Below are 23655 nucleotides of genomic sequence, written 5' to 3' on the forward strand. Positions count from 1 at the left end.
TCTTCATTACGAATGTATCTCTTACTATGGAGATATAGTAAAAAGTTCATGGTACCTTTAGAATACCAATAAACATGTATTAAGAATCATTTGGGAGATTGGGAATTTACCATCTTAAAATTTCAGTCTTACCCTTTAAAAACAGAAATAGTTACCTTTAGTCTGTATGTATAAATCTAGTCTGAGCAACATACACATTACTCACATCAGACTGTTATGCTGGGGGAAAACAGCTCTTCATTAACAGATTTGGTGGTCCTTCTTAGTTCTATAATTCCTTGAAATAGGAATTTGCAAGGAGGTTAAATAAGACTAACATTTTAATTAAAAATTGCGTACTTAATGGCCTCAGTTATTTTTAAGTTTACAATTGAAATGTGAATAGCACTTCACCTCTTTTTATCAATTATGTCTTCTTGATATAAAATTACAAATATTCCCCAAAGGGAAAAAATTTGCCTGATTTCACTATATATTTTTAGCATATCAGAGTTTATAATGGTTCATGTTTTAAAGTTTTTTCTAAATCATCATGTGGAAGACTCTCAAGTAAGCTTATATATCCTAAACATAAAATGTGATATCTAAAGATTTTTTTTACTATCAGTGGGATTTTTTAAAAAACTATAAATATTTATAAATGGGATAAGAAAGTCTAAGGTAAGAACTGGCTTAAGAAACTAGCAAATTAAATAAGTATATTTTAAAGAATTCAACATTAGAATCTTTGGAGTAGAAGAAATTCAATAGCAAATGTCTCAGAAATTCTATATATATATATTTTAGCTGTAATTTAAAAGTCACCAATTAGACACTGGACAAATAAATACTTATCAGACTATGCAGACTTTATGGGGTTTATTTATATCCTTTCACTGTATATCTATCAACTAAACAGGGTCTATTTGTATCCTATGACTGTATACCTATAAACTAAATACACAGGCTTTACAGTTATCTGTTTAGCCACCTTTACCACTATTCCATTTTTCGCAGCACAGAAAAAAGTCTGACAGAACGTAACTACCTAAATCTCTAGCTGCCTCCAGATTCAGAATATGGACAGCTGACTTGGTTGAGCTGTCATATGCCAAAGAAATGTTCTCCTAAATCTGACCCCTTGCTTAAAAGGAGTAATGGTTCCCCAAAAGAATGATTTTGAAGGGCAAATAACTAATTACACAACTGTCTGGACACAAGGCAGCATTAATCTCAGGTGAACTGGGAAGTTAGGTTTTCAGGCTTATTACAATCATTTTACAAAATCATAGGAATTAGTTACAACTTAGGTTTCTCCAGATTTAAATTCTATTTATACCATAACAATAAAATCTCTCCATAACAAAATAATAGGCAGAAGCATTTCAAAAGTTACTGAAATAGACAAAACTCTACTACCAAGAGGGGAGAAAGGGAGTCAAAAGAATTTTATCCAGAATTCTACAGTTAAGTAGAACAAAATTAGGTAGAAAAGATTTAGAAACTTACTTGCTGAGATCAACACAACATTTTGCAAGCAGGTATTTACATTGTGGTGTAGTACAACTGTGTCCTTTCAAAAGTCTATATGCTTTATATGCTTTTCCTGAGCGGTAATAACAGGTTGCCAGTAAAAACAAGGCTTCTTCTGAGTGTACTAAGAACAAACATGAAAAAAAAAAGGGCTGTTATTCAGTATGTTGAATGGTAATTATTGTTTAGTGATACGTAAACAAGTTTAGCAATAATGAATAAAATTAGGCATGTTATTCAATACAAAAAAACAATTTATTAATTCAAATTTCAATTAAGGAGAAATACTTTCCTGATACAAAAGTTAGTTCCCCAAGTCCTGACTACCTTCTTTCCAGAAGAAAAAAAGGAAATAATACAATGAAGACAACTGTAGCATTCTCTGTAAATCCTTAAGATCAAACACAGGCACACAACTGCCCTTACACAGACTATCAGGAAAGCATCATTTTTATGTAGTATTTTTCTGAGAGATCTTTTGAGAGGACAGAAGTCAAATTTCATGAGAGGGAAACTCAGCGTTATAAACCTAATTATCAATCTGAAAATTTCTACATTAAACAAAGACCAAACTGGAAAACAAACAAAACTCACTTATTTCTAATACCAAATACATAGTAGATTATATTCAAGATAATTTAAGATAAAGGAAAAAAAATTTCTAAATTGTGAATACCCATACTATACAAACAATGAATTGACAGACTTGACACTTGTCCAGTAACAATAATTAAACTGCTCTTTAATGGCAAGAGCTGAATTATTCATAAACCTCTTTCCTTTTAACATTAGGAAATGCCTGGTTAATGAAATGTAGCATTCTTCTCCTTTATTTACTCTCTCCCAAACTGACCATCACCCTACTTCTATCCTCACAACCTCCCAACCAATTCAGATGAGAGTCTATATTTTTTTTTCCCCCTTTGGCCACTATGCACAAGACGTGGGATCTTAGTTCCCCTACCAGGATCAAACCCTCGCCAACTGTAGGAGAAGCACAGAGTCTTAACCACCAGGGAAGTCCCCAGATGAGAGTCTACAGAGGTAAGGATAGAAAGAGGGAAACTCTTAAGTTCTGTACTTCTAAAAATGGGTTATATAATAATATCAGGTTATGTAATAATATCAGACTGAGGGACCATTTAAGCCTCTGATTCCCCAAGTGTGGCCCCTATATCAGCATCAACATGACTTTGGAGCTTTTGAGAAATGAAGTCCTCCGGCCCCATCTCAGCTCAGACCCACTAAAATCAGTAATTCTGGGAGTGGGGACCAGCAATCTGTGCGGTAACAGACCCTTCAAGTGATTCTGATGCATGCTAAACTTTGCGAATCATTAAATTTAAAGTACAGATAAACCTGCCACATCTTTCTGAAAAGCTAACTCAAAGATGTGGGATAAAAAAGTAGCTTGAAATTTTCCTTTTATAAAGGTTATTATTTTTTTCTTTCCTGTTGTTTTATGCCATATATGCACAAGTAAAAACCAACAGAACTCTACTTCTCTGGTCCATCTTATGATTTTTCACGAAACCCTAGTATAAAAAACAATGTACAATAAGATATCGTGTAGTAAACGATAAGAATTTTAGTGTACAGGTGCTAATAGGATATACAGTAGTATCATTCAGAAGTAAAAAAATGAATGGGGACCTCTATTGCAATGGGAACAAATTGTTAATTTCATTGAACTACAAGTGCTAATTCACATAAGTTAGAAAGTGTGATTTCTTCTAGATTTTGCAAAGGCCTGGTTTCTTGTCATCTAATAAATTAAGCTTTTAAAAACTAATTATTATACCAAAAAACAATGGCTCTCCAAAGCTAGTTCAACTTTGAACCATAAAAATGCTTCATCAAATGTTTGTTTTCAAACACTGAGTATATCTAGGTTAATTTTTCACTGTAGTAAAATCCCATAATAACATAAAGATACCAAATATTGTGTGTATGATTTTAGTGTCATAGTGCAATTACTTTTTTGAAGTATGATGACTTAACAACTATGTTTAAGTGAGATTATGGATTGGAGGTTTAGTCAAACATTAAGCTTAATGAAACTATAAGATAGTGAAGTAAATTGAGATCAACTGGAAGGATTGTGAAATACATGGACTGAAAGGGGTGGCTTTTTGAAGCTTCCCAGAAATAAACTGACAGTCCAAACATAGCTAGTGAACCAGTAGTGAGTGGCTATAATGAATCTAAAAAGGAAAGAGTATTGACAAATAGATTTCATCTGGAACAGTAACTTCAAATGACTGACAGTGGCTGCCTCAAGTGCAAAACTCAGAGAAACTAAGGCTGATCATGGCTTTGCTAGTATAAGCGTGCAGAAATCAAAATAACAGGATCTGGAAATAGCTATAAATGTCTGCATGACATTTATTTGCCATCCTTTATTAAGAGCCTTAGTCAAAATACATGATTGGGAATTATATGGTCCATAATACACAGTCGACCCTCTGGAGCTGAGCTCTCCATTTGCAGTTGGTTGCATCTGCAGTTGGTTGCATCTTCGGATGCAGAACCCATGGGTGGTCCTGAGATGACTGTATTCTATAATCAGGAATAAAGTAAATACTGATTCCACAAAGTCACTTGTAATACTGATAAATCAATCATGTATGAGTTAAATCAAGGCACATCCATATGACTAAACACAGTCGTCCAAAAAAAACCCTGAATTTTTTCAGAATGCATTGTTAGGTGAAAAAAATGAGTTACAGAACAATACTGAAACTCCTCTTCTTACAAACAGGTTGGGCTTCAATATAGGGTACGTCATTTAATATAAGCTCAAAATAATTAAGAGGACCTTAAGCTTGCATCCTTCAGACACAATGCCATCAAATGGGAAGATGAATTAGCTTCTCAGTGCTTTTAAATCAGATAGACACCTCTTCATGTTGATTTATATGAAGTCCAAAATGGACTGGTTATGGTAAGACTTAAATGTTTGTTGAGGTGAGTGCTCTTTATCTGGCCTTGATAAACTCTAAATACCACAGAGAACTCCTTAGAAGTTAGAGTACCGTGCTTGCTGCCAGGTCACAAACACTTAAGTTTTAAGTATTCAAAGAGCATAACACCTATGAATCATTCATGGTTTGTGATACACATTTTATCTTGATCATCTTCTAAGCTCTCACGTCACCTACAGACAGTACAGCACATGGATAAGAGCAATGACACTAGAACCAAGCTGCTTCTTTAGTTTGGATTTCCACACCACCACTTATTAGCTATGTGACTCAGGGCAAGTTAACTTCTCTGATCCTCAGTTTTGTCATCTGTAAAATAAGGACACAGTGACACCTACCTCTAAGTACTTAGTGCTGTTAGAATTAAATGAGTTAATATGTAAGAACTTTGGATAGTGCCTGATATATAGTAAGAGTTGTATGTGCTATTATTAAATTATTACTATTGACTTTCTCCTAAATTTATAATACCTGACTAGTCATCTGATATTTACATGGGGTATACATACATAATGTTCAGCCACAAACTCAAGTGATCCCATCTTATCACTTTTTTGCTGACTGATTTCAAATGCCTGGGTGCTATGCTTTACATATGATGCAAGATTCATTCCACCCTTCTCAGAGTCATTTCTGTTGAATACTTCATCTGTATTTACAACTTCAGTATTTTAATACTATTCTGAATTTTTATTTTCCTCATGTGTGTTCACACTCTAAATTTCAGTACTAACTGGTTTTATACTTGTAGATAATGGGGGTTAATAATATTTTTAAATACTTTGAAAACATGATTGGTATAAATACACCACGGGTAAGAAGGCTGGAGGAAATTTTAAAAGGAAATGACAATACATAAGGAGAAAGCAGACAGACTTTGCAAGCTGTGTAAAGATTTAGGGATAAATTTTTATAGCTATTATACATCTCTAAAGGGTTTTACAAGGTAAAGAGAACGGGGTTGATTTGGGAGGGGGTAAATCAAAGCAGCAGGAAAGACTAAACACAGGAGAATTAATAAGAAGGCTTTTCTACTAAGACACTGGTGTTTTAGAATAGGGTGGGAACATTATGAATCCAGTTTTGCATGAATTGAGTTTGATATATGTGATATTTATATGAAACACCTGACTGATGTAATGAAACAGTTGAGCCTTGGATTTAAAAAGATCATTGGGAAGACCAGAGTCTTAGTTCACTAACACAGAATGAAAATGAAAACTATAATGACTTAAAAAAACAGCATTACAAGTTCCCTGGTGCACGGTGGTTAGGATTCTGGGCTTTCAATCCCCGAATGTGGTCTAGGGTTCAATCCCTGGTTAGGGAACTGAGATCCTGCAAGTGGCATGGCATGGCCAATAAATGAAAATAAAAGAATATTTTTTTAAAAATAGCATCATCTTTTTTATCAGTAATAATTTAACTATGACAGTAAAAGAATAGGCCAATGGGCCAGATATCCTTTTTGTCCCCCTATATGACAAAATGACTTGAATTTCTAGCGACAAGATACATTTATAAAATTTTCCACTGCTGCTGCTGCTGCTGAGTCACTTCAGTCGTGCCCAACTCTGTGCGACCCCATAGACGGCAGCCCACCAGGCTCCGCCGCCCCTGGGATTCTCCAGGCAAGAACACTGGAGTGTGTTGCCATTTCCTCCTCCAATGCATGAAAGTGAAATGTGAAAGTGAAGTCGCTCAGTCGTGTCCGACTCTTCGCGACCCCATGGACGGTAGCCCACCCAGGCTCCTCCGTCCATGGGATTTTCCAGGCAAGAGTATTGGAGTGGGGTGCCATTGCCTTCTCCGATAGTAATGGCCTAAAAATGATACAATATGTCATATTTCTAGTAGTATTTGGACAACTTCCTTCAATGATGACCCTAACATAACTGGAAATAATTTTCTTTAATGTTGCCATTTGCAGTCACATATTTCTGTGAATTTGGGCTCTCACTATAATGGCTAAGACAGAGAAGAGAATCAGATGCTGAATCTTTTACTCTGATTAAGTTCTCTTCAGCTAAGCCAAATTTACGGGAAGCACTGTATTCAATGCAATTTCTACACCTAGCCCATTAATCATTAAGACAGGTAAAAACCTGGCGAACAATGGTCTTAGTTTCTTCATTTCTAAAATGATAATAGCAATGTCTATTTTATAGAGCTGTTGAAGACTAAATAAATATTAACTACTTAGAGTACCTAGTACACAGTAAGAAATCCATAAATACTAGAAGGTACTGTGATTATTTTCAATCAAATCCCTTATGATTGTACAGTAGAAGTGAGAAATAGATTTAAGGGCCTAGATCTGATAGATAGAGTGCCTGATGAATTATGGATGGAGGTTTGTGACATTGTACAGGAGACAGGGATCAAGACCATCCCATGGAAAAGAAATGCAAAAAAGCAAAATGGCTGTCTGAGGAGGCCTTACAAATAGCTGTGAAAAGAAGAGAAGCGAAAAGCAAAGGAGAAAAGGAAAGATATAAGCATCTGGATGCAGAGTTCCAAAGAATAGCAAGAAGAGACAAGAAAGCCTTCCTCAGCGATCAATGCAAAGAAATAGAGGAAAACAACAGAATGGGAAAGACTAGAGATCTCTTCAAGAAAATTAGAGATATGAAAGGAACATTTCATGCAAAGATGGGCTCGATAAAGGACAGAAATGGCATGGATCTAACAGAAGCAGAAGATATTAAGAAGAGGTGGCAAGAATACACAGAAGAACTGTACAAAAAAGATCTTCATAACCAAGATAATCACAATGGTGTGACCGCTCACCTAGAGCCAGACAGCCTGGAATGTGAAGTCAAGTGGGTTACAAACAAAGCTAGTGGAGGTGATGGAATTCCAGTTGAGCTATTTCAAATCCTGAAAGATGATGCTGTGAAAGTGCTGCACCCTATGCCATCAAGTTTGGAAAACTCAGCAGTGGCCACAGGACTGGAAAAGGTGTTTTCATTCCAACCCCAAAGAAAGGCAATGCCAAAGAGTGCTCAAACTACTGCACAATTGCACTCATCTCACATGCTAGTAAAGTAATGCTCAAAATTCTCCAAGCCAGGCTTCAGCAATACGTGAACCGTGAACTCCCTGATGTTCAAGCTGGTTTTAGAAAAGGCAGAGGAACCAGAGATCAAATTGCCAACATCCGCTGGGTCATGGAAAAAGCAACAGAGTTCCAGAAAAACATCTATTTCTGCTTTATTGACTATGGCAAAGCCTTTGACTGTGTGGATCACAATCAACTGTGGACAATTCTGAAAGAGATGGCAATACCAGACCACCTGACCTGCCTCTTGAAAAACCTATATGAAGGCCAGGAAGCAACAGTTAGAACTGGACATGGAACAACAGACTGGTTCCAAATAGGAAATGGAGTACATCAAGGCTGTATATTGTCACCCTGCTTATTTAACTTATATGCAGAGTATATCATGAGAAACGCTGGGCTTGAAGAAGCACAAGCTGGAATCAAGATTGCCGGGAGAAATATCAATAACCTCAGATATGCAGATGACACCATCCTTATGGCAGAAAGTTAAGAGGAACTAAAAAGCCTCTTGAAAGTGAAAGAGGAGAGTGAAAAAGTTGGCTTAAAGCTCAACATTCAGAAAGCTAAGATCATGGCATCTGGTCCCATCACTTCATGGCAAATAGATGGGGAAACTGGAAAGAATGTCAGACTTTATTTTTCTGGGCTCCAAAATCACTGCAGATGGTGACTGCAGCCATGAAATGAAAAGACGGTTACTCCTTGGAAGAAAAGTTATGACTAACTTAGATAGCATGTTGAAAAGCAGAGACATTACTTTGCCAACAAAGGTCCGTCTAGTCAAGGCTATGGTTTTTCCAGCGGTCATGTATGGATGTGAGAGTTGGACTGTGAAGAAAGCTGAGCGTTGAAGAATTGATGCTTTTGAACTGTGGTGTTGGAGAAGCCTCTTGAGAGTCCCTTGGACTGCAAGGAGATCCAACCAGTCCATTCTGAAGGAGATCAGCCCTGGGATTTCTTTGGAAGGAATGATGCTAAAGCTGAAACTCCAGTACTTTGGCCACTTCATGCAAAGAGTTGACTCATTGGAAAAGACTCTGACGCTGGGAGGGATTGGGGGCAGGAGGAGAAGGGGACGACAGGATGAGATGGCTGGATGGCATCACTGACTCGATGGATGTGAGTCTGAGTGAACTCCGGGAGTTGGTGATGGACAGGGAAGCCTGGCGTGCTGCAATTCATGGGGTCGCATAGAGTCGGACACGACTGAGCAGCTGAACTGGACTGAACTGACTGTGATTATTATAGAGCTGGAACAGTGTCTGCTCCCATTGCACTCCACAGAAATACAGTCAAGGGTAGTTAGGTTTCATATTGAGAGAAACTAACAATGAGTGAGTTTCCAAGAGTTAAGCACTGTATCAGAAACAGATAGAAAGTGGATTAAACAGTTTTATGTAGGTTAATCTGGAATCCTGCCTCAACTCTATGGGAAAATCCTAGCATCTAAATTTGAAACCACTAATTTGCACACTTTTGGAAACTAACTATAATAACCAGAAACTGCCTAACGTTAACAAACTAAAAAAGAAAAGTCAGGAAAACATGAGGGCTACTTAGGTATCAATGAAAATATATGTAAGTAGATTATCCACAATAAACCTTGCTTTTATTTGCAGAGTTGGGCAATCTGTCATATTACCTTCTTTGTAAGGCTCTCACTTTTCTTAATCTTTTCATTTGGACCTAAGACTTCTGCTCCATAGACCTTCCCAACTTTCCTCAAGAACTACAGCACTCTCAAAGGGATGCTAGTCCCTCCTGCCCCAGGGCAAGCTTGGCTTCTTCCTTGCTTCTCCCATTTTATTTCCCTCCTGCCCCAGGGCAAGCTTGGTTTCCTCCTTGTTTCTCCCAACTATTTTATTTCCAAGTACCATCCTGTGCTCTTTTGTGAAATTCCCTGCTGGTGAGATTCATATCTTCTCCTTTTAACTCTTGGTTACTAAATTCAAGACATTCTGCTTCATTAATAAAAGAATTTTGCACTTCATTCACAGTCTTCCTCTCCTACGTTATTTCCATACATCTACCAATTCAACTTCATCTGGATTTCCAGTATCTCTCCTAAATCCTCTTATTTATCAATCCCTGTGTTAACTTTCCTCTGTAGTTTACATTTCCTGGTCTACATCTTGTCTATATTCTTTACGGTTCTTATCCCCTGTCCTTTTCTGACACATGTCTAACAAACCCCTAATATCTACCTTCTATGCCTGCAGTTCAGTTACTAAGCACTTTATTAGAGTAAAATCATATAACTGAGCAGAAAGGTTCCATTACTAGTTCCTGCAGACACACAAAAATAAAACTTACCTACAATTATAAAAAAGCTTTTAGTAAGTAATCCAATGGGAGATTACTCAGTAAGTGGGAAAACTGAGGTAAACATTGGAGCATAAAGAAGGCAGCACTGTTTCTAGATAAGACAATTATAGTATCAGTCAGTTCAGTTCAGTCGCTCAGTCGTGTCCGACTCTTTGCGACCCCATGAACTGCAGCACACCAGGCCTCCCTGTCCATCACCAGCTCCCGGAGTTCACTGAGACTCACGTCCATAGAGTCAGTGATGCCATCCAGCCATCTCATCCTCTGTCGTCCCCTTCTCCTGCCCCCAATCCCTCCCAGCATCAGAGTCTTTTCCAATGAGTCAACTCTTCGCATGAGGTGGAGTTATAGTATAGTAAGATAATAATACTTCCTAAATTAACTCATAGACTTATTTGGTTTCAGAGAGCACTAATCAAAATATTTGTGAAATTTCAAAAGATTAATAAAATATACATGTAAAATGAAAGAATTAAAAAAAGGGTATTCCTACCAAAGAATGAAATGGGGGAAAAATGATGGAGATAGGCCTTATTAGATGTAAAAAGACAATACATAATAAAGTGTTAATAATAAAATAGCATAATATTTAAGTTAAAAATAGAAAATCAACTAATGAAAGAGAGGAGAGGTTCTGGGAACAGAGTAGAACATTTAAAAAAAATTTAACACAAAACCACATAAAATACCACGTGGAAGGGAAAAAAGCATTTAATAAATAACACTGACTAAATTAAGTAATAACACTATGATACATTTTTTAAAACTTTTTAAATTACCAAGAACTACGTATTTCTTGAGTTATAGAAAAATGACAATTCTTCCAGCTACTGGAGCAACAGGAGAAAGTTTAAGTGATAAAGCTACTAAATAAAATTTAAAAGATTAGGTTATAAAAATCAACAGAATTAAGATTAAAAAGCAAACAATCTGGGGCAAATATGCAATAAACAAAGATAGAGTCCACAGAAACAGGAATAAATGTAAAACTAACACTTGAGAAAATACCCAGCATCCTTCAGAATTATGAAAAGGAAGACAAAATACTTCACAATTTTCTAGTAAGCAAAAACACATTATAATGGTAAATCTGATACTGATAGGGCTATGAAGAAAGCCTTATACTACTGGTGACAGTGATTATCACAACTCTCTCTGTTGGGTTATCAACTAGGCCAAAGTAATTTGTTGTAGAACTGCTTACACATTTTGACTTGTATGGAGCTTTCCTTCTGCCTCAGTGGGTAAAGAATCCACTTGCCAATGCAGGAGACATGGGTTCGATCCCTGGGTCAGGAATATCCCCTGGAGAAGGAAATGGTAACCTCCTCCAGTATTCTTGCCTGGAAATCCCATGGACAGAAGAGCCCGACAGGCTATACAGTCCATGGAGTCACAAAAAGAGTTGGACACGACTTAGCGACTAAATGACAACCACCACCTACTTTGACTTGTAAATTCTATCCTAGAGTATATAGCACAAGGAAAATGACAAAGCTGTACATAATTATCTTAGCATTTTTGCTAACATGCTAAGTCACTTCAGTCGTGTCTGACTCTTTGAGACCCATGGACTGTAGCCTGCCAGGCTTCACTGTCCATGGGATTCTTCAGGCAAGAGTACTGGAGTGGGCTGCCATTTCTTCCTCCAGGGGATCTTCCTGACCCGGGGATCAGACCCACATCTCTTATGTCTCCTGCGTAGACAGGCAGGTTCTTTACTACTAGTACCACCTGGGAAGCATCTTAGGAAGATTATAATAATCAATGACACACAAAAAACCCCACTAATACCAGCTGATGTTGAATTTATTACAGTGCCAGAAGGCCGTGCCAAGTGCTTTAAATATATTATTTCATTTTTCAATTCCAAGAGACAATAATTACCTCTATTTTACAGATGAGAAACCTGAAATACTGAACGTTAAGTAGCTTGCCCAAGGCATACTACAGCATGCTTAAGGGTTAGGGTTTGCACTAAGGCTGAAGGCTCAAAATCCATGCTCTAAACCACAGAATACAGATTCTAAAAAAAAAAAAGAAAAAATACCTAAAGACTAGACCATGATTAAGTAAACCATAGGGTAAAATCCAAAGCAAGTCTGCACAGTTTCTAAAAGTAGCATATAAAAAGCTACACATACTGGGAAAAAACTTACATGAACTAGTGTCAATCATAAAGACAAAACAAGAGTAACACCCACGGGACATTCCTGGTGGTCCAGTGGTTAAAACTGTGCTTTCAATGCAGGGGGGCACGGTTCCATCCCTGGTTGGGGAACTATGATCCCACACGCCTTGAGGCAGAGCCAAAAAAAAAGTGATACCCAGAATCTTGTTACAGTCCTAAGAAGTGATGGAATTCCATGTATTTTATTCTTTTACAGTTCTTGGAAAGGAACAGATTACAAACCTTCAGCATACAGTCGCTCTGCTAGGAAAACTGCATCTCTGTAAGCATAGTGGTTTAGTGCTTGCCATATAGCAGCCTGTAAATAAAGGAAAAAGAACATAAATATAGTTTCACAGTAACTCTTAGCACAGAGCCTTGCATATAATACTCAAATCAACACATCTAACTTAAGTAATAAAACCTCAATATCCACAGTGAAACTCCGTAACCTATTAGATGAGGCTCTTCACAGTATGGCTCCTAACATCTGAATTTACTCACTTAATTCTCCATGAACTTTTAGACCTCTGTGTCTTTGTATTTCCTTTTCCTTCCCTGGGGAGTGTGGGCTCCTTCATCTATCTACTCTTGTAAATTGCACATCCTTGTAGACCCAGCTTTAATAATATCAACTTCATAAAGCTTTCTACACTGGAGGCCTCTGTATGCATGCTAAGTTGCTTCAGTCATGTCTGACTGTGCAACTCTATGGACCATAGCTTGCCAGGCTCCTCTGTCCATGAGATTCTTCAGGAAAGAATACTCCTAGAGTGCCATGCCTTCCTCCAGGGGATCTTCTGGATCCAAGGATTGAACCCACACTCCTTACATCTCCTTCATTGGCAGGCAGATTCTTTATCACTGGTGCCATCTTGGAAGCCCATACAAGGTTATATATGTTAGCTAAGTATATATGAAATAACTATTGCACTGGTAATTCAATTTAGGTTCATTATGGATTTAAAATACTTTAACGGTTTGGTTAGTGAATTTAACCATCATTTACAGAACTGTACCTAAAGAAAAGTACCTAGGGTCTTATCCCCTTTTTTCCTAGTCCCAGTCTGTAACTGAATCTTTTCTCTAAACCTGTAGTTCCCTAAGTGGTCTTCCTGCCTGCAGGCTATAATGTAATCCATCCAGCCCAGAAATCCTGAGTTTGGACAGGAGCTCAAATTCATGTTCCATGACTGTGTCTTGGGCAGGTTACAATGTTTCCTAAGTCTTAGTTTCTTCACTTAAAACATAAGACTCCAATAAAGTAAACAATGGTTCCTTGCATATACCTAATAACTAGTCAATAAATTTCAGATGCTGCCATCATCATTTTCATGTCTTCATCCCTGATCAAAACCTCCTAATGATTCCTCCTGGATGGTCCCACAAAGTTTACACAATAAACAGCTACAGAATAAAGTACAAACTCCTTAGGAAACCATTCAAATCCCTTTGGGCCTTCATCATCCCTTTTCAGATGTTGCTCATCTCTCACCAAAGCTGCCTATGGTCTAGAACCAGAAAAGGCCTCCATCAGTGCCTAAACATCAGCTGTACTTTCACATTTCAAAGTACTGTTTGGGCTGTCCTTTAACTTCTACCTCGTGAAATGTGTCTTCTTCAAAATTCAGCTTACATGGTATCTTCCTTTCACTGATCTATCCCATGCAATATTAATGACTCCATTCTATGAGGTCCCAGAAAATTCTGTTTCTACTTCAAAAAAATATATCAAGCTGTTTATTGGATTTAGTCATATATATTGTTTGATTAGGCTGCAACTTCTGTGGGTAAAAGTCAGATTCTCTTTTTCTCTATAATTCCCTGGTTATCCTACTTAAGTAGTTATTTCCCTAATTATCCTAGATAACTGTCTTTAAACACAGTGAATGCTCAATAAATGCTTGTTGAATAAGTGTCTTAAAACTCTGAATCTAATTTCCACTTACTGACCTACAAACTTTTAGCAACCCAATATGGAGGTAAAATATAAAATATTCCTACCATAATTAAATTTACTAACATGATTAAAACATTGTTGGCAACATAAAACAATACAAAGTAACATCTAGTGGTTTCTTCCTTGATACAGGTAAGCAAAACATTATAAAGGAATCAAGAATCTGGTAAGGAGATACAGGTCCGTCCAACTTAGCAGTTGGAATATATCAGATTTGGGGGCAATAATATTTTAGTGGTGTGACCTATAAATACCTGAAAGATAACCAGATTTTTCTGGTTAACAGTAGCCTAGATCACGTTATATGTAGAGTACATCATGAGAAATGCTGGGCTGGATGAAGCAAAAGCTGGAATCAAGATTGCCGGGAGAAATATCAATAACCTCAGATATGCAGATGACACCACCCTTATGGCAGAAAGCAAAGAACTAAAGAGCCTCTTGATGAAAGTGAAAGAGGAGAGTGAAAAAGTTGGCTTAAAACTCAACATTCAAAAAACTAAGCTCATGGCATCTGGTCCCATCACTTCATGGCAAATGGGGAAACAATGGAAACAGAGACAGATTTTATTTTGGGGGGCTCCAAAATCACTGCAGATGGTGACTACAGCCATGAAGTTAAAAGATGCTTGCTCTTTGGAAGAAAAGTTATGACCAACCTAGACAGCATACTAAAAACCAGAGACATTACTCTGCCAACAAAGGTCCATCTAGTCAAAGCTATGGTTTTTCCAGTAGTCATGTATGGATGTTGAGAGTTGGACTATGAAGAAAGCTGAGTGCCGAAGAATTGGTGCTTTTGAACTGTGGTGTTGGAGAAGACTCTTGAGAGTCCCTTGGACTGCAAGGAGATCCAACCAGTCCATCCTAAAAGAAATCAGTCCTGAATATTCATCAGGAGGACTAATGCTGAAGCTGAAACTCTAATACTTTGGCCACCTGATGAGAAGAACTGACTCATTTGAAAAGACCCTGATGCTGGGAAATATTGAAGGCAGGAGGCGAAGGGGAAGACAGTGGATGAGATGGTTGGATGGCATCACTGACTCAATGGACACAAGTTTGAGCAAGCTCCGGGAGTAGGTGATACACAGGGAGGCCTGGTGTGCTGCAGCAGCTGGGGTCTCAAAGAGTCGGACGCAACTGAACTGAACTGAGATCATGTTTCCATACTACTTAGATCGTTTTCCTTATCATCTTATTCAATATGCCTACCACTTTTTGAAACACAGTATTCATCCATTTGGTAAACATTTATTGATCATTTACCTTGCTATATGATCCTGATTGCAGTAAAAAATTAATAACATAAAAATTTAACCAATTTGAGAAAATCAAGTTCTTTGGGTGGCCTGCACAAAGCCTTAACATTTTGAATACTTCCCTGGTGGCTCAGATGGTAAAGCGTCTGCCTACAATGTAGGAGACCTGAGTTCAATCCCTTGCTCAACTGCTGGTGTAAACCTGCCCCTAAAAGACTAACACTCAGTCCATCACTTCAGGTGTTCTGTAAATTAAAGCCAGATGGAAGAAATGCTGCTAAAGGTTATGAAGCCAAACTGAGCACCACCACCACTGAGCCCCCAAATAAGGTTAAAAGAGAAATTTTGCTGCTTAAACTAATGAGTCAGTTCTAGACCACACTGACTTTTAAAGATAATTAAATCAACACCACAGAAATTAAATGGCAAAGTTCCTTCTCCTTGTTGCTCTTCTTAAATATGAAATATTATCTTAAATATAAACAAACCTCTGTAAATTGTACAACTAACTCAGACTTAAATATGACCACCTAGATTGTGTCATTCTTGTTTTTTTCAAAAAAGAAAATAGGTGTCTTCTTTTAGACCATTAAAAAAAAAATGGACAACATAAGAAGGTATGAAGAAAAAATCACTTTGGAATTTTCCTACTATACATTACAGTGTAATTTCTTGAACTCTAATTTACTTCAGGTCTACATCAATGGTTCTCAGTCTGGGCAATTTTGTCCCACAAAGGGCATGTAGTAATGTCTAGGGGGCATTCTGTTTGTCACAAATGGAGTGGGCATATAGCAGGTAGATGGCAAGGACACTGCAAAACACAGGACAAATATCCCCACAACAAAAAATTAGCTTGCTGAAAACATCAATAGTGCCAAGACTGATAAACCTTGATGTCCACTACTGTGTAACTTACTAGCCTGTATGTCTCCCTAAATCTTGTCTTGTCCCACCTTCCCAATAGCACCAGATTAATTTTTTCCCAAGCAGTGCTTTCATTATAATTTTTCTATTCAAAAACCAATAATGGCTATTTTACCAACAAATTAAATCTAAATTCCTCAGCCTGGATGTTAAGTCCCCTTGTAACCTGATTCTACCTGACTAGCAAAACCTTATCTTTTCTGTTCTCAATTCCCATTCTAGACAAGGCTATAATTTTTATTGTTTTTTTGTTCCTGAGCACCATTCTCAACTTTGGGCTTTTGCTGATGCCATTCGGTGCCAAGCATATTCTCCTCTACCAATTCAAACCCTTTTGACTTTCTAAAGCTTTAAGTTCTACTCCTTCCAGAAACCTTTTCCATCTTTCCAGTCCACAAGGATCTCTCTTTACTGAATTTACTATTATCTGTGCAAACACATACATACTGACTTGCAACATTATTCAGTTGCTCCCATTAAGCATATTTATCTTCCCAAAAAGACTGGACCCTTCAAAAGATGAGAAGTTATATATCTACATTTCTACTGGTTGGTTTCACAAATATCTTATTTTGTTCACAACATAACTCTTAATGGTCCTCCTTCAAATTTGTTTTCCCTGCAAAGAATTCTCCATTTATTAAACATTACCCCCCAAATGAAATCTAGGTAGCTGTTCTTGATTCCCTCACAAATGATCAATTTCCATGATGCATTGATTCTACCTCCAAAATATCTCTTGAACTTAATCTACCTCTTTCCTATTCCACTGCTACCACTTTAGTATAGGTTACCAATTCCAAAGAAAGGAAATGCCAAAGAATGCTCAAACTACTGCACAATTGCACTCATCTCACATACTAGTAAAGTAATGCTCAAAATTCTCCAAGCCAGGCTTCAGCAATACATGAACTGTGAACTTCCAGATGTTCAAGCTGGTTTTAGAAAAGGCAGAGGAACCAGAGATCAAATTGCCAACATCTGCTGAGTCATCGAAAAAGCAACAGAGTTCCAGAAAAACATCTATTTCTGCTTTATTGACTATGCCAAAGCCTTTGACTGTGGATCACAACAAACTGTGGAAAATTCTGAAAGAGATGGGAATACCAGACCACCTGACCTGCCTCTTGAGAAATCTGTATGCAGGCCAGGAAGCAACAGTTAGAACTGGACATGGAACAACAGACTGGTTCCAAATAGGAAAAGGAGTACATCAAGGCTGTATACTGTCACCCTGCTTATTTAACTTATATGCAGAGTATATCATGAGAAACTCTGGGGGTGGAGGAAGCACAAGCTGGAATCAAGATTGCCGGGAGAAATATCAATAACTTCAGATATGCAGATGACACCACCCTTATGGCAGAAAGTTAAGAAGAACTAAAATGCCTCTTGATGAAAGTGAAAGAGGAGAGTGAAAAAGTTGGCTTAAAGCTCAACATTCAGAAAGCTAAGAGCTTGGCATCTGGTCCCATCACTTCATGGCAAATAGATGGGGAAACAGTGGAAAGAGTGACTGACTTTATTTTCTGGGCTCCAAAATCACTGCAGATGGTGATTGCAGCCATGAAATTACAAGACGCTTACTCCTTAGAAGGAAAGTTATGACCAACCTAGACAGCATATTAAAAAGCAGAGACATTACTTTGCCAACAAAGGTCTGTCTAGTCAAGGCTATGGTTTTCCAGTGGTCATGGATGGATGTGAGAGTTAGACTATAAAGAAAGCAGAGTGCTGAAGAATTGTTGCTTCTGAACTGTGGTGTTGGAGAAGACTCTTGAGAGTCCCTTGAACTGCAAGGGGATCCAACCAGTCCATCCTAAAGGAGATCAGTTCTGGGTTTTCATTGGAGGGTCTAATGTTGAAGTTGAAACTCCAATACTTTGGCCACCTGATGGGAAGAACTGACTCATTTGAAAAGACCCTGATGCTGGGAAAGATTGAGGGCAGGAGAAGGGGACGACAGAGGATGAGATGGTTGGATGGCATTACCTACTCAATAGACATGAGTTTGGGTGGTCTCCGGGAGTTGGTGTTGGACAGGGAGGCCTGGCGTGCTGCAGTTCATGGGGTTGCAAAGAGTTGGACCGACTGAGCAACTGAACCGCACCGTCATCTTAAGACTGTATTTATTCTTGCCTTCTTCCCTGACCTTTCACATACAGTAGCCAGGGATCTTAACATCTATATCAGATTATGTCAACCCCCAGCTGAAAAGTCATCAGTGATTCCCCACGACACTTAGAATGAAAAATGAACTCCTTACTATGGCCTTACATTGGTATGCAACTCCAGCCACACTGGCCTTCTTTCAGGTCTTCCAATGCCAAGTTGTACTATGTCTCAGGGACTTTGCACATGCTGTTTTCTCTGCTTGTAATTCTCTTCAAATTGTTTGTGTCTCAAACTTTGAACTCAGCTACAATGTTATTTGCTCAAAAGGAACTTTCCTAACATCCTTTTTAGAGAATGTTTTAGAATGTCTTTTATCTGCGCTTGACACATAGCAGGTGCATAACATTCTTTCCAATTTGATTATTTCGTTGAGGCTGCTTCTGAACTTTGATGGTCTAACTGCAAACCTGACTGAAGTCAGGACCCTCTTATTAGGTCTCTCTCCTAACACCCTACTTAGAGTACCGTTCTTCTCACAATTTATTAATTTGTGATTATTTGTCTCATGCTTTATATATAAGCACAAAGGCTGTATCAGGGCATGAGTCCATAAAGGAATTATTACATATCTGTAATGATTTCCTTCTCTACCTCCCCACTCCAAAGTACATCCTCTCAGTTCAGGTACTATGCAGCACTGTCTTCAAAATACTGTATTGTACCTGAATATGAGAATCTGTTTTCTAAAAGAAAATTTCATAAACAAATGTATTTCAGCTAACCTGAGTACATTTTTTGAATGAAGACCAAATAGTCAAATGGTATTGATTTATCAATTTAGCTATATATATATATATATATATGTGTATGTATATATAGGGGGTAATCATCTATAATGTATATATAGAGGGGTAATCATCTAACACAATTTTCCTGAATACACCATCTTCAATTCTAAGTTATTTGAAAATGGTACCCTTTGAATCTGTGATAGATGCTGTCCCTGTACTTCTTATCCTAAGCCAAGAGTATTGCTTCACTATCTGTTGCTGCTGCTGCTAAGTCGCTTCAGTCGTGTCTGACTCTGTGCGACCCCACAGATGGCAGCCCACCAAACTCCACCATCCCTGAGATTCTCCAGGCAAGAACACTAGAGTGGGTTGCCATTTCCTTCTCCAGTGGATGAAAGTGAAAAGGGAAAGTGAAGTCGCTCAGTCGTGTCTGACTCTTGGAGACTCCATGGACTGAAGCCTACTAGGCTTCTCTGTCTGTGGGATTTCCAGGCAAGAGTACTGGAGTGGGTTGCCATTGCCTTCTCTGCCTTCACTATCTAAGCTAAGCTAAGCTAAGCTAAGTCACTTCAGTCGTGTCCAACTCTTAGCGACCCCATGGACTGCAGCCTACCAGGCTCCTCCGTCCATGGGATTTTCCAGGCAAGAGTACTGGAGTGGGGTGCCACTGCCTTCTCCGCTTCACTATTCAATGATCTCTAAAACAATATTATGTGTAAAAGCAAACAGTTACTATACTGCTTATTAAGATGATTTTTCCAAGGCTTTTTTTTTTTTTAACAACTTCATTCAACACTTTCGTGATGTCTTACCCCCCAGAAATAATTGATGAATCTATATAAAATTAAAAATCAATTTCATCAGGTGGATTTTATACACATTCAAATTAGCACTGATTCAAGTCACTTAGGCTAGCAATTATTCCTTCCCAAATAGTTATTTTAAAAATTAAATAAATGACAGAATTTCTGCCTCATAATAGGAGAGATTTTTGAAGACTCAAAGTAATACTTTTTTATAAGAGATAATTTGGAAGAAGTGCTTATATTTAGGCTTACATGGTATATCAAACTGAGTATTCCATGTTTAAGCTTTAAAAAAAAAGAAAAACTCAGTTGCTCATCTTTTCTCTCAACTTTTTTCTATGCCTAATAACAATGGCACCCCACTCCAGTACTCTTGCCTGGAAAATCCTATGGATGGAAGAGCCTGGTGGGCTGCAGTCCACGGGGTCACTAAGAGTCGGACACAATTGAGCGACTTCACTTTCACTTTTCACTTTCATGCTTTGGAGAAGGAAATGGCAACCCACTCCAGTGTTGCCTGGAGAATCTCAGGGACGGCGGAGCCTGGCGGGCTGCCGTCTATGGGGTCGCACAGAGTCGGACACGACTGAAGCAACTTAACAGCAGCAGCAGCAGCAACAACACTTCAAACCCTGAGACAACCCTCAAAAGGACACACCTTTCCAACTTACTCTCATTCCTCTACAAATACAAGCAATCACTTATTATAGTTTAAAAAGCCAGTGTTGATTGTTCTCCTATTGCTCTAGATCCCTTCTTGAATGGCTTCTTATACTAAAAATTAGAACCAAAATTCTCACCTAATTATATCCTAAAACTTATTACCACTGTCAGTGGCTTGTGTGTGGGGAGTAGACAAATTTGACTCTTGAGCCCTAAAAATATCTAAATGCATTACTGCTAAGAGTACTTTAATGAAAAACAGAAAACTTGATGTGTTTATCACAGAAGGAATATCTTTATCAAGGAATTGGCTACATATTTATCTCCATGCTTTTATGCAAATTAGGTGGCTCTGGTTATAAAGAACCCGCCTGTCAATGCCAGAGATGTAAGAGACACAGGGTTGATTCCTGGATGGGGAAGATCCCCTGGAGGAGGGCATGGCAACCCACTCCAGTATTCTTGCCTGGAGAATCCCATGGACAGAGAAGCCTGGCAGGCTACAGTCTACAGGGTCGCAGAGAGTCAGACACGACTGAAGTGACTTGCCACAGATGCACAGGCTATCCATAAAACTAGTTTATCATCTTAGAAGCCATATCTATAAGGCAAAGGTATCATTAATTGTTAAGACAAAATAACAAAAACATGAAACAGAAATTAAACAACTTGAGTAATCTGCTTATCCATTTTAGAAGGTATAGATAGCAACTTACAATTTCACCTTAGGTCTCAAAAAAAAAAAATTAAAAAGGGACTCTTTACTAGTAAATTTGGATGGAAAGAAACAGCTTTGAAAGCACCAGTATAATGTACAAACAGAACTGTTGGTACAATTCTGTACAGAAGACAGAATCCCACATTACACTAATTAAAAAATTAATAGCTGCTACATGTAAACAGCTAAAGAAAGAGCCAACTAGGAGTAACTGGTATTTCATCCTGTGATGAAAAAAATTAAAGAAATATGGAAGGAGTGATGTAGTAAAATATTTTACTATTTGATATCACAGGTCTTTAAGAGTAACATGAAGCAATTTCTAAAATCGGTTTGCTTTCAAAATAAAGTGCATGACTCAATGACATCAGCTGATAGAGGTCAACTCTTCTAATCAAGTCAAAGATCATATGATAGGGTAAAAAGTCTCCCAGACCTGGTCCATCACCAAGGGACAAAAGATTTAGTTTCTTCAGATGGCAGGAGGGGGAAATGACTTGGCACCGCATCACACCCTTAAAATCCAATAGGGTTTTCTTACATGCCAACAGAGCACTGTGCGTCAAAGCAAACCTTGGTGTAGTATGGATGGAAAAATCATGATTTGTCTTTCATTTCCTGAACGCCTTATAAACATGCACAGTAAAACACTCCTGATCCCCATCACAGGTCATGGAAAAAACCGATTTGCTGTTTCCAACCCCTCCCCTTGTATAGGTGCTTGCGCCTCTGCACTGGGCCTTGGGGTTCTCTTCGCAGATCATTGTCCGGAGGGAAACTGAGTGAACGAGGAAAGGCAACGTGGGCTAGACAGTTTGTCAGCAAAACAGAAATCAGTATTAAAAACACCGATCCTACCCTCCCTCCACTTTCTCCTAGAAAACAAAAACAAAACCAACACTCGCCCCGCAAACTTGCCCCACCATTATGAAGATCGTACAGGCGCTGATCAAATGTGCGTCCCAACCATCCTTGGGCAAGAGAGCACCTGGGGCGAGTTTTCGGCCCCTCATCGCTCACCCGGGCCCGGGCCCAGCCCCTGGGCTGACAGGAGGGGCTCGCCCGACATTGGCCCGGAGGGAAAAGGAGGGATTATCGCCGAACTCCACTCACACCCGGGGAAGAAGTAACGCAGGGCCAGAGGGAACGCTGCTGAGGCTGCGGGCAAGGCCTCGGAACTGACGAGAAGACTGGCAGGAGCCGGCGTCAGGTGAAGCGGGAGAAGCAGCAGGGCCTAGGCCGCACCAGGCCGCGAAGTGGCCATACGCCGCTTCCCGACCGAGGCTGCGAGCCAAGCCTCAGGGAAGAGGGTTACCATTACCTGGACGGGTTCCTGCAGCACCGTCATCCTGGAGGTTCAGGCCCACTTTCTGCAGTGCCTCAGGCCCCCCCCGTAGCGACTCCGGCCCGGCCAGCCCCGGCTCATTTAAACTCACCAGCGACCGTTACCGGGGGATGGGGGAGGCCGAGCGAGAGCCGAGTACCTCCGAGCGGGACACGGAAAAACCCGAAGTGGAGAGACGCGCGCGGGAGCCAGACGGAAAGGCCCGAAGGAGACCGGAAATACCCGAGGTGAATCGGCGGAGGAGAACACCGTTGCCGGAAGTTGTCGAGGAGTACCGGAGACGACCGAGCGTGATCCAAAGCGTATGTTCCTCTTCTCGATCACGCCTTCACTCACGCACGCCACGCCCCGTCGGCCCTTGGGCAGGGGCACGCCCAATCGGTAACCAATAGGCTGGGCGTGGCGTGCTGGAGTCGGCCGGGAGCGTTACGTGGCCAGGCTTCAATCTTGATTCGCCGTTCAAGCTTGCTGGATTAATTGGTGCGGGATTAAGCAGAGGGTTAAACTCAAGAGTTTGGGGCTGATTTTAATTAATTAAGAGATGTCTGTCGGTTAAGTTTATGTCATTTATCCATTCCTGAACTCTTATTCATGGCTCAAAGGGAAATAGGAAATTGGAAAGACTTCCCTTTCACTTTTCACTTTTATCATTGGAGAAGGAAATGGCAACCCACTCCAGTGTTCTTGCCTGGAGAATCCCAGGGACGGGGGAGCCTAATGGACTGCCGTCTATGGGGTCGCACAGAGTCGGACACGACTGAAGCGACTTAGCAGCAGCAGCAGCAGCCACTATTTAAAGATTCAATTTGACCCCTCTCCTCAGATTACGGTCTGTTTAACGGAAAAGTAATGTAACAAAGAATGTTATATTATGTGATACCCATTATAAGTGATGTAAAAATCCAGAAGAGAGGAAAGGGAAATTAGCGTTAAGATGAGAAAGTCTCTGAGAGAGAGACTTTATTTTGGGGGGGCTCCAAATCACTGCAGATGGTGATTGCAGCCATGAAATT

General features: G+C 39.2%; 1 protein-coding gene across 10 annotated transcripts in view; it reads right to left on the minus strand.

Annotated features, from left to right (window-relative positions):
- The window catches only part of CDC27 (cell division cycle 27), a 52624-nt gene extending 29870 nt beyond the window's left edge, over positions 1-22754 (minus strand). For all 10 annotated transcript variants that reach the window (XM_027974365.3, XM_012186252.4, XM_027974364.3 and 7 more), the window contains exons 1-3: positions 22619-22754; positions 12299-12374; positions 1489-1636 (exon numbers count right to left, since the gene is read on the minus strand). In XM_027974365.3, coding sequence (XP_027830166.1) covers positions 1489-1636; positions 12299-12374; positions 22619-22645 — 251 coding nt within the window. In that variant the 5' untranslated portion in view covers positions 22646-22754. The remainder of the gene's footprint in view (positions 1-1488; positions 1637-12298; positions 12375-22618) is intronic.
- Positions 22755-23655: the final 901 nt, after the last annotated feature.

Source organism: Ovis aries, chromosome 11 (assembly GCF_016772045.2).
Source record: "Ovis aries strain OAR_USU_Benz2616 breed Rambouillet chromosome 11, ARS-UI_Ramb_v3.0, whole genome shotgun sequence".
NCBI lineage: Eukaryota > Metazoa > Chordata > Mammalia > Artiodactyla > Bovidae > Ovis > Ovis aries.